The sequence below is a fragment of the Strongylocentrotus purpuratus genome, unplaced genomic scaffold, assembly GCF_000002235.5.
Source record: "Strongylocentrotus purpuratus isolate Spur 01 unplaced genomic scaffold, Spur_5.0 spur5_scaffold_3, whole genome shotgun sequence".
Taxonomy (NCBI): Eukaryota; Metazoa; Echinodermata; class Echinoidea; order Camarodonta; family Strongylocentrotidae; genus Strongylocentrotus; species Strongylocentrotus purpuratus.
In genome coordinates this window covers 28,212,346-28,224,697 of record NW_022145609.1, presented here as the reverse complement: position 1 = coordinate 28,224,697, position 12,352 = coordinate 28,212,346, and the positions used below count along the sequence as shown (strand labels likewise).

Genomic DNA, 12,352 nt, shown 5'->3' with positions numbered 1-12,352 from the left:
TTTTATAATATTTGTTATAGTTATATAGTTTTATAGTATATAGACTAGTTATTGCTGAATAATTAAAGACGTTGGCAGAAATATATATTGGTCAGGTTTGAGTTTTGTTCTGTTTCTATTCACAAAGATCGTAAGTTGAGCTTAAGTTGGATTTAAACATTATGGAGAGCCATTTGTAGCCTTAAAATAAAATACATTAAAAAGCAAAAATTCAAGTATTTTAAACTTTTCATAAATTCCACATCAAGAACATAAAATCTCCTTAATAATAGAAAATATGAATGGTCCGAATCAAAATTTTATGCCTTTCAAAATGTCTTTTACAAAATATTTTCAAAGATACTAATGGCTAATTTACATAACTGTTAAGTCCATCTTAAAGATAAGTTCAACTTAGGATCTTTGTGAAACACCCCCCCCCCCCCTGCATGGTCTTCTTACACTGGATTTTTTAGGCTTTATATAATGTGCCATAGCCATAACCTAAAGGTATTACAAAGTTTTGGGAAATTTTGAAAAATGGGTGGATAGTGAATCTTTACAATTTTGATATATTTGGATGCCCCTGTGGAAGTATTAAAAGCACTAGAAATTTTAGCTCCTAAAACACTTCTGCTTTCGAGAAATATTGAATATAAGGATTTACAGGTGCTCCCGGTAAATGTTATTAAATTTCAAATAGCTCCTATACGGCCGTACAATGGTAGCTGCGACCATGGAAATCTCAGAATATGTAGTTGTGGTATATAATTACCGAACAGGAATAGCTAATCGGTCGATTTTAGTCAAGAAACATTGTTTTATAGCTTAATCAATATCTTGACCTTGAGAAGGAGCTATACAACATAAAAGTGTTTTATTATTAGCAATTTCATAAGTTTAGAGTCGATTTCGACCGCGACAACAATCAGTGAATATTATAGGATCGCATATGCTTCCAATATGTTCATTTGAACCAAATTCACGACCCCATACCAAAACTTTGTATTACCTTTAATGGGAGAGGTAGGAAAAAGGGCCCCAATTAAACAAAAATACATCATAATTTTATTTGATAAGGACATATAGTTTTGCAAGCTTTTCAAATGAGAATTCTCAACAAGTAAATGTTCAGCTTTTCCAACTCCAATACTGATCACTAAGGATGAAATTGAAGAATAGAGAAAGGGATATATGAGCTGAGAGAGGGAGATGTGTAGAAAGAAAGAGTGGAGAAAGCTGGAAAAAGAGATGGACAGACAGACAGACATGACTCTAAAGGATAATGGAATGTGAAAAAGGGAGGAACATGATGGCAAAACTTTATTTCAAACAAATAAAAGTCAATTAACCAAAGGCAATTTCTATAGCCTTGAGATAATTACATACTGAAGCATTTCAATATGACAATGATGTGTTATAATCTATATATTGGTAATGCAATAGTGTGACTGCCCTTGGTTTGATTATTTTTCTTCAAGTCTTTGTGATCGTGCTGAGGTGAGGTTCTAGGGGGAGTTGAGGAGAGGGAGAATAAATTATGTTATTATGAACCAACGATTCTGTATTATTAGCACATCTGATGAAAGGTAAATTTTTTTTATAGGAACAATCAAAATATCTTCATTAGCAAAACGTGTCCCCATATGATTATGCAACTGTACACTACACTGCATCGATTCATGTTTAATTTACAAACAAAGTTTTGGAAGTCTAGGACAAAGACTACTTGGTGTGCGAGTCGAGCTGCGTGAAACTTTCGTCGGCTCCTGAAACAATTTATTAGTAATATTTGCGAAAACTCTATAAAGAAGACAACATTGTGAGAATTGTTTGTGCAGCATTGAACTTATAAATGTAGGCATCTTTATCATCGTAATGGCGTGTTTTAAAACAGCATGCCTACCATGTTTTCAAGCTAAAATTCGTACGCTGGGAGGGCAGCTGGTTAGGACAAAGTTGCAACGGTTGCACGTATTGGAAGCTGCCCGAAGTCGAGCGGTTGGACTTTGTACCAACCCGATGGTTATTACTCGAACAATCTGCTGTTTGACTACGTGTGATCCCGGGAGTAAGCAGCATAAAAATGACTCCTTTCTTAAGAAATGTCATGGATTGACACCGACTAGTAGGAGACAGAACAGGAGATCATTCTCCTCTTCCTATGATCATCATCTTTCAAATGTTCTTGTTGTTCCCAAAACAACAAGATACATGTTTGAGAAACAGCGCTTCGGTGGAGTCGAGACTGAAGAACAAATTAGACGGAGGGTAAGACTAAGAGTAATTTTTAGAGTTTTGTCTGTCCACATCTGCAATGTATCATAACATCTTCTCTTTTTTTCTTGAAGGTGTATCTACGTTATCCTTTTCGGGAAGACTTCCTTTCGCGACAGCCACCCAAATTGAAACTTGAAAGAAAACAAAATTGGGTACAGCTTAGAATGGGAGTCGGGCTAACTCTGACCAAAGACAACTCGGCCCAGCTGGTTTAGGGTAAGGTTTAGGGATAGGGTAAATGACAAAATCTGACTGTTTTTGCAACTGGGCCGAGTTGTCTTTGGAGTTGGCCCGGATTCCTTAGAATGATATCTATAGACTATACATGCAATAATATGATATAATAATTTAGTCTATATCAAACATGGTAAAATGGGGTTAGCGTTAGAGTTAGGACAAGGCAAAAAAAAAATCGACTCTGAAATATGGCTCTAAACAGCGCCTCCTAGCGACCTACAAAATAAAGTCTAATCTGCCTAGAAATTTGTTACAAACCCCATCACAGGTACATTGAGAGCGTCACCGTCTTCCGTTGGAATAGGTGCAGTACGTATCAAATCCCTGGGGCTTTCAACAAAAAGTGAAATTTATAATTCATTTTATGTTAATATCACAGGATCAGGAGGATTACAAGTTGTTGAGACAACAATGGAAAAGTCAGAGAGACAATGAGAGATAGAAAGAAAGTGAAATAAGACAATACAAGAAACTTTGTTTTTCATTTTGAGTCGCTGTCGCAAAAGGAAGTCTTTCCTCATTTTCCATTTGTCTGTGTGACTTTGTCCTCTTTGCTGTTTACTTCGAAATCAAATCCATCTTTTAAGATTTACCACACAAAATTAATGTTATTATCTAACTCTTTTAGTTTCACTGAAAAGTGAGATCTTCCTTTTGTACCCCACCTCCAATCAGATTTTTTTAAATTTCTAATTTTTTTATTGGACATGGCTCGAAATGTTATTTCCTACCTATTAGGATGAGAAAAGTTACAAATTAAGAGAATCCTAGGATCTATGGTTACGGTAAGGGTTTTTCACAATTTTCTTACATATATGCAGCTGCTGGAGAGAGGATCAGACCTTGATTTCCTGAAGGATCGTCATAGAGTTCACTCGGAAAACACAGAAAGATGCAAGAACATTCTCCAGTAAGATGAGATTTGTACACCTGCAGCTTATACTCCTTCGGCAGGCAAAAAAAAAAGACAGTTTTCACCTCCATTTTAAATTTGATCACTGTTGATGTTTCAACGGTGAGGGATTGACCCATTTGATGATTATCTTTCGGTACTGTAGATTAACTCAGTCCTTTCAATTTTTTTGTTATGATTTCCAAATTCTGAGTTATGTATTTATCAAGATAATTAGCCCTGATTGAGTGAGTGTTTTCCATTAATCATAATGAGGGGGGTGGGATGCCTTCATACGTTTAAACAAACATTTAATCTGACATTTGTATTGTTTTTGTTTTTGAAAACAATTGACTTATAGAATTTCCTCCCATGTTGGATACATATAGGAGAGAAGACCAAAATTGTCACCTTCTTTAGAACCCCATTTCTTCATTGTGTTTTCCCTTTATTCACCCATTTTCATCTCATTTAGAAAGCTAGGTTTAGAGACAAGAACTGTTGACCGTTACCACTTCAACGATGCTGCAGTCAGGTGGGCAGACCTCATCGTATCTATGGGAGGAGACGGCACCTTCCTCCTAGCTGCAAGTAAGGTTTTAGACCAGACACCGGTGATAGGGGTCAACACCGACCCCGAAGGGTCTGAGGGTCATCTATGTCTACCCAACAGATATACCTTTCTCTTTGAAGATGCCATGAAGAGGATACTGTCTGGCGATTTCAGGTAATCTTCATTTAGATCCATCCCCATGTTTCTCCAAATTCTAGTACCGGTAATTAATTGACCAATGTTTACAGTTGTTACATGCATTTGCACATATATGTGGACGTTTTATCCCTCCACTCTCTCTTTTCTCTTTCACATAGCTACAACTTTTTAGTGAGAGTAGTTCTTGGTCTGTTTCCATAAAGTACGAGTTCAGTCATTCAAATTCTTAATTGACCAATGTTTACAGTCATCACATGCATTTGCACTTATATGTGCATGTTTTATCCCTCCACCCTCTCTCATCTCTTTCACATAGCTACAACTTTTTAGTGAGAGTAGTTCTTTGTCTGTTTCTAATTGCAACTGCAGTCAATCACAAAAAATGCAATTGCACATTTGCTCCTTGGAAGACTAAAGTGTAAGAATCCGTGGCCCCATCTAACAGAGTTGCAATTGATCCAAATTTAACAAATCCTCCAGTCACTCACAAAGTTACAATATTAGCATTTTCTAGTCAGTCCTTCTTATTTTCTGCATGATGAACTATTTAGGACTGCTTCTCTCATAAGGTAGCTCTGAAATCCTGGGATCCATTTCACAAAGCCTTTTTTCATGACAAATGACAAAAATCAGTGACAACTCTGCTGATAACCAATCAGAAGCAAGGATTTCAGTAGCTTATAACAAAAACTGTCATTTGTCACTGATGACAAGTTTTGTGAAACACCCCCCCCCCTGATTGCCTTTGAATCTTTACTTGAAAAAAAAACTTTTCTGTGGTTCCTCCGTCTGCCCTGGACAGGTGGATGAGGCGTCAGAGGATACGAGTGACCGTAGATGGCCGCATGGTCAACAAGGACCCCATCGATCTCCATGAGCTGGAGCTGAGCTTCCCAGAGCACTACCACACCCATAGCCAGCAGGAGAGGCGTATGCACCAGGGACTGGATTGTATGGTCAAGGGACCTAGGGTGCTGCCTGTTAGAGCTCTGAATGAGATCTTCATTGGAGAGTCACTCTCTTCAAGGTAATACAGGCCTGATAATTACCCGATTTAAATCGGTTTCCAATGTTTTCCATTTAAAAAAAAAAAAAAAAAATTCCCCCCAATTTTTCCCGTATTTTCTCTATTCTTCCAAATTTGTTCCAAATTTTTTTACTCAAAAGAGGGGAATGTTGTTAGATGCCATTTTTTTTAAAAAGTGTTGTGGTATAGTAGTCCATTCACTTGACTTTCAATTCAAGGGTTTAGGGTTTGTGTCCCAGCCCGGCACTAACGTCCTTTGGCAAGACGTTAATCCACTTTTGCCACTCTCCACCCAGGTGTTCGATGGGCACCCGGTAGGAAGCGAAAGTTGTTGTAGTTTGCCCAGCATTGTATTGTGAGCATCTGCAAAATTACTCTTGGCTAAAATGCTCCCTGGGGAGTGGAGAATGTGCAGGCAAGCCTGAATCCAATGAATGAGGGTAATATCTGTAAAGCGCTTAGGAACATCTTTGATGTATTAAGCACTGTATAAACCCAAAATATTTTTATCATTATAATGTTGCTAAAGTATGGTTGTGTCACAGCTCAGATATATTGTTAAGCATATGTAGGATCAATTAATCCACAGTTGATTGACACTGCTGCTCAACATGTTAACTCTATGACAAGTGCTCTGTTTTCATGTTGAATCTTAATACAGAATGTCCTACTATGAGATGTCCGTGGATGACGGCCCAATGGAGAAACAGAAGAGTTCAGGGGTCACAGTGTCAACAGGAACTGGGTCATCGTCATGGTAAGTGCTATCATTATACTCCCTCGTATATCTAGAATCAAATTGCTCATAAACATGTATCAATAACAAATGCTAAATATCTATGACAAATTTGCTCTCAACCAATCAAATGCCACAATTTCAGTAGCTTATAACCGCTATTGTAACTTGTTATTGATAGCCAGTTTTATGAAACAGGGCCCGGAACCATGCTAATTCTAAGCATAGGCTTGTTGTAACTCGTATACGAACCCTGAAAGCAGCATTGAATTCAATTCACATTATCCTAGATTTCCATAAAATGTACATGGGGTTGGAGAGGAAGGGGCAGGGTCTATTTCTTCATCATGTCTTTTTAATATGTGATGATAACTATTTCCTTGGGTTAGATGGACAGTATGATTTCTTATGAGTGATTAAACCAGTCCTATAACGACAGCCTTTAATTCTCCCTAGGGGAAGGTGTCAAAACCTAGCAGTTCTTCACAAGGGGGTAGAATTAGAAAAGAAAAAAATGTGAGAGGATAGACAGCTATTGAAGCAGAGGGAGCCTATTCCCTTACTCGGATTAGGAACCAGTCCATCGCAATGAATCATATATACAGTGCATATTTAAAAAATATACCCAACTTTAGTAATTTATAAGTGAATCATATCTCATGGTTAAGGATAACCAATTCCCTGTCTAATGATACCATATTCGTAATTGTGCTGCCACAGATGACTGAGCAGCAAGCTTTTCAAAAACTATCGTCAAAATGCTCTTGTACCAAGTTTGGGCTGAAGTAATAAATGTGGGTCAAAAGCTCTGTATGGTATCTCATTCCAAAAAAATATTTACATTGATCGTTAGACAGTTGAAGGGAAAAGTTGTTGATATCAAAATTATCAACTCAAACTCAAGGAAATGCCTATCAAAAGCAGAAATATTATGAAGAGGGTATTGTATCATTGGACAGAAAACAAGTTACCGTACTCTTCATCATGAAATAGATTTCAAAGTCATAATGGTTATGACGTTTTAATTAGGAGCTACCAAAGTTGGATACACCTTTTTTGATACACACTGTACTGGTCTGAATACATTGATGTTTTTTTCTACTTCTATTTTCATTTCAGGTCTTTCAACATCAACAAACTATCTTGCCTAAGTGTAAAAGACATCCTGAAAATAAGTGAGTATTGTAGAAGACGATGTCCATTTATTATCATACTCTGAGATGTCCTCCCACAATGGGTAGGCAAAATGTAAATATATTTGACCTGAATATCGATATCTTTCATCAAAACTACATTGAGTTAATTAAACAAGGCTGACTGTATAACCTTTTTTAATTCAAAGAGACTTAGAGAAATTCTAAATGCTTCTCATGGATTCAAAGGGGTTATTTGGTCCAGCTACATACACACATCTTGCTGGAAACTAGATCACTGAAGAATAAAGTTCCAGAATATTGGCAATAAAAATTCCATTTATGTCATTCCACCAAAAGCACGATACTCATGGGACCGACCACAAGTTCTTGTGGTCAAAATGCGACCAGGCCAACTACTTTTAGACAGCTCTCCTCATGCTCCTTTGCTTATTATTCAGACATGTTATCTACCTGATTCATAGGGCAGACATTTGTTTGTCGTCTTAAGTGTAAGTTTAATTTGATTCTGCGCATATTTTTTCTCCATGATTACCAGAATTCAATATGCTCTTTCATCCATGGTGCTTTTGGTAAAGGTTCTATATTCTTTTTGTCATGCCAATGTACATGTACCGTTAACAACTAGATTATTCATACCAAGTATTTCAATTTTCTAAGTATGCATAAAAATTGATTTGTACCGATAAATGTGTCTTGACGATGTGACGTATTAATATAACATCTAAAAGCATTCAACAAATGCCCTAATTCGACCAGTCCACATTTCATTCCCGAGTTAAGAAAAAAAAAAAAAAACATTTACAAGGGGTACAAATAATTTAATTATTAACTGTATGTTTCTGCTTCTTTTGGGGTACAGTATTCAATTCATATTTTCTCCTGGGGTCTTTGTCCACACAGCCAACGAAGAAACAGGCAGCAACCTAGCTACAGAGGACTGCACAGTGGAGAGGATAGCAGACCGGTTCAACTCCTCTCTCCTGTTTGACGGTGCTGATCCTCGCATGGCATACACGGTCAGAGATCCCGTAACAAACAGAGTCTACCAGTCTGACATGCCCAGGGGTTTTGCTAGGAAGTAAGTAATCAAGTACATTTCCTTTTCTGTGTCATAATTCATCAATTTTATTGTATAAGCCTTTTCAGATGTTTTACACCAAATTTTCTAAAGGCACAAGTTCAGATTTCATTCCAATGTGCTTAGTCACCAAAATATTATGTTTTGTTTTTTTGTGTAGTCCCTCATGTACATTTTTATGGATATAATTTTTAATTGTGGGGAAAAATAAGAATCTGATACACCCTTCTCAATTTTTGCCCTGGCTTTAGCGGGACAAGCTGAAATAGTGGGCTGAAAAGAGTCAACAGAGAGAGGATATTGTAGACAGATTGTCTAGCCTTAGGGCTTAAGGATTCAAAATAATATCTTAATGATTACTAATTAGGAACACAATTCAGCTTGTCTGTGTCATAATTCATCAATTTTATTGTATAAGCCTTTTCAGATGTTTTACACCAAATTTTCTAAAGCCACAAGTTCAGATTTCATTCCAATGTGCTTAGTCACCAAAATATTATGTTTTTTTTTGTGTGTAGTCCCTCATGTACATTTTTATGGATATAATTTTTAATTGTGGGGAAAAATAAGAATCTGATACACCCTTCTCAATTTTTGCCCTGGCTTTAGCGGGACAAGCTGAAATAGTGGGCTGAAAAGAGTCAACAGAGAGAGGATATTGTAGACAGATTGTCTAGCCTTAGGGCTTAAGGATTCAAAATAATATCTTAATGATTACTAATTAGGAACACAATTCAATTTTGCTAAATATCTATTATTTTCCCTATTTTTCCGTTCTCCATGACTGGATGTGTGTTTGTAAATTGACCGCTTGGACTCGTCTTTGTTGATTTATTTGTTCCAGGATCGTGATGAGATCTCGATGTTGGGATGCGTCTCTGGTCATAGATGCGGGATCTTCCTTCATCTTCAACGACGGGGCGATCGCTACCATGGAAATCAACGAGAAGGATGCGCTCAACACCGTCGAGTTAGATTGATGATCAAGAATTGAGTGTCCATCTGTGGACTGAACATATGAGATAGGTGGGCAAGAAGTCTAAGTGTGCCTCGATGGAGCTTAACCATCAAAATAAAAAAGGAAATATTAAGCACTAGGCGTTGTGGCGTGCGCCTGTAATCCAGCTAACAGTGGAAGTTACAAACCGATTCAGCCGAGGATGCAGGTTCGAAACTGAGTAACGTCTTTCGGATGGTGACGTTAAAGGTCGGTCCCCGGACGTAAATAATCATATCTGATTGATACACGTCTGTAAAAACCCAATTTAACACACACGCACCTTTGAGGTACATGTAGTAGATTGATGAAAAAATGGGGATCTTTCAATGGCAAAGATTTACAAAAACTTGTAAAATGGATGATGAACAAGTTTTTTGTCGACCTTGATGGATCACTAAGCATTGAAATGAATGCAATGGACTCTCTGAACAACATTAGGAGATGAATGATCAAGGAGCCTTTCGGGGAGAAAATGTACTTAACATGAAAGGATGATGATCGAGAAGTTTTGGCCAACCTTTGATGTTGGTCTCCCTTTGTGGATCGGTCAATGTGAACACCTTGAAGCCTTGTCAATGCATTGTGATGTCAAGATATGTGGCAAAGACACATGCCTCCCCCCCCCCCCCCTTCCCCCAATCAATGAATGGTGAAGGAAGAGAGAGGGGGAAAGACAACAGGAAAAGAAGATGATACAATCCCTTCCCACTCCCTCTCCTATCACTTTGGTCTTGATCCTAAATGCATTTTAGCCTCCTTTTTTTTCTTCCTGACGCTATCCTTTTCGGTAGAGTGATAAAATCACAAAATATTCATAGCAGAAAAATCAAAGATGTGATACATTTCTTAACCAGTTTTGTTGCCATACTGAATGTTCAAAAAATGGGTTGAATACTCATAAAATAAGCTTTGAAAGTCTGCAAGTTGGCAACACATGATCTAATTTGAAAACTGAACTGTTGCAAAATTTAATAGTCATTAGTTAAGTCATATTTTCTAAATAAACACATACATGTAACATTGTATTGAGACAAAGAAAATTATTGTGTCGTCAATTTAATTCATGCAGCTGTTAGGAAATACCTCATCTTCATTGAGTTGAAGGGGCGGTCTTGTTACTTACCGGTAGGCTAGTAGTGTTGGAGAGTTAAATCGCTCATAACTGTGGATTTATCATTACTTTGTGCTGCAAGACAGAGGGATATCTTACAATTATTCTCACTTTATTGATGCAAGGATTTTTTTTTCAGCAGTGGCCTTAAAAAAACTTGTACCATACATAATGATTGAACATTAAGTTCTCTTTATGAGAGCTACACAATATGAAGTATAGATTGGAAGTCATTAAAACAGCCCGTACAACGAGGTCCACCAAGGGAATGTATCGATGTTGTACATGTATGTATGGTAGTATATGTTTGTTGTTTTTATGCCTTCGTTACGAAGTAGCCGGAGGCATTATGTTTTTGGGTTGTCCGTCTGTCCGTACGTCCCGTTCTCGTGATCGCGTTATCTGAAGAACCGATTGATGGATTCCTGCCAAACTTTGGTCATGTATGTATCTTGCAGAGCCGATGAACTGATTAGATTTTGGGGTCACGAGGTCAAAGGTCACAGGGCTCATTATGTATGCAAAAACAGCTCGTGATCGCTTTATCTGAAGAACCGATTGATGGATTCCTGCCAAACTTAAATCATGTTTGTATCTTGCAGAGCCAATGAACTGAGTAGATTCTTGGGTCATGAGGTCAAAGGTCATGGGTTCATTATGTATGCAAAAATAGCTTGTGAACGCATTCTCATTAGAACTGACAGATGGATTACTATTTAACTCAGGACATCTTGCATCTTACTGAATAGATTTTAGGGTCATATATGTATATGAGAAATTGCTTGTAATCACGATATTCTGAGAACCTGTTAATGGATTACAATTGAACTTGAATTTGAAAAATTTCTTCTGTTTTGGTTTGTAAAATTGCTCTATGACGGAGGCATCATTTTCGACTGCGCGCAGTCGAAGTTCTATCTAGTTTGCTATTTTTCTTGACAGAACATGTGTGCTTAACTTTATTATTCCATAAAGTTGGTATACATGCAAAGCTCGTGCCAAAGTTAAAAGTTACCGTAATCTGTTGGATTGATAATAGTCTTTTTGCTGTTTGTTTCATTTCAATTTCTTTTCACTTTATTATTTTTTTAGTTTAAGAAATTATTGGCTGCCCTCATGTTGCTGCAGATACCCATAAAATGGGATGACTTTGAGGATATGAAATATAAAAACTTAATAATAAAACTGTAAATACAGTTTAAATTTTTTTCTTCTTACTTTTCACCATTTTCTTTTCTTCTTGAGACCATTTTTAGGGATAAACAAGAAGCTTCTATATGTGTGTACTTTTTTTTGCTTGAAAAGATATGGGTGCACCAATGTTCATATTCATAATATGGGTAAAATTGCACTCGTACATGTACACTTAAAAAAGTATTGTTCCATTTCATTTTCTCATAAATCTCTGTTATGGAGTTCCGCAGTGATGTTCATGTGCACCCCATCTGCACAGGTCCAGCTGGTGATGTATTCACCATACACAATGCCTGGAGATCCTTGTATTGTGAAGAGGTAATGCATGATCAGCTGGCTCTTTGCAGCTAAGGGTGCTCACAAACAGTCCTGCAGAACGTCATTAAAAGGGGTGTAGCATGGCAAATACTGGTTAACGCCATCTACGACTTCTTTTGGACAACTGCACATAAACAAGTTGACTTGATTAACGGTCAGCGCTCGCTAGCGCTCGTGAAACAGACCTAAGTTTTCCTCACGTTTTAGTTTTGTGTATGTTGCATGCACGTGAATACTGTGGTCATGTCGTCCCTAGTCGTATTATACCCAATTGGCCTCCGAGTCAGGCCACGGGAAAGACACAGTCTCGTCATGCTACAGCCCCTGTAAATGGTGTGATTTTCAGTTCATGGTAGTGTGCTCAATGGAAGTCTCTCCATTGTGATAACAGTACAGTAGAAAACCTGACCAACATCATCTATGGAATATATCTATGAATAAGTATCTATGGAAATGATTGCAGGACCCTCAGGGAGAACAGTATTACTGCCGATGAGGCTACCCTGGGTAAACAAGACATTTGATCATCATTATTAAGTGTTTCGCTGAACAAACCAGCCGGTATGTATGTGTATACATGTAATTGTGTTTGTGAAAGACATATACATCTAGAGAACTGATTCTGTGAGCA

The 12,352-nt window shown here is 37.4% G+C and overlaps 1 protein-coding gene across 2 annotated transcripts; it reads left to right on the top strand.

Moving 5' to 3' along the window:
* The first annotated feature begins 1,721 nt into the window (after nt 1-1,721).
* LOC590496 (NAD kinase 2, mitochondrial) lies at nt 1,722-9,183 on the top strand. Of its 2 annotated transcripts, XM_790099.5 has the most exons (8): nt 1,722-2,250; nt 3,318-3,406; nt 3,864-4,115; nt 4,903-5,127; nt 5,789-5,884; nt 6,983-7,038; nt 7,921-8,098; nt 8,943-9,183. In XM_790099.5, the coding sequence occupies exons 1-8, from the start codon at nt 1,858-1,860 to the stop codon at nt 9,076-9,078; spliced, it is 1,425 nt and encodes a 474-aa protein (XP_795192.4). In that variant the 5' UTR covers nt 1,722-1,857; the 3' UTR covers nt 9,079-9,183. The 2 variants fall into 2 exon arrangements, with proteins under 2 accessions (XP_795192.4, XP_030852705.1); XM_030996845.1 differs by lacking the exon at nt 3,318-3,406 and having other exon boundaries at nt 2,152-2,250.
* The last annotated feature ends 3,169 nt before the right edge of the window (nt 9,184-12,352 follow it).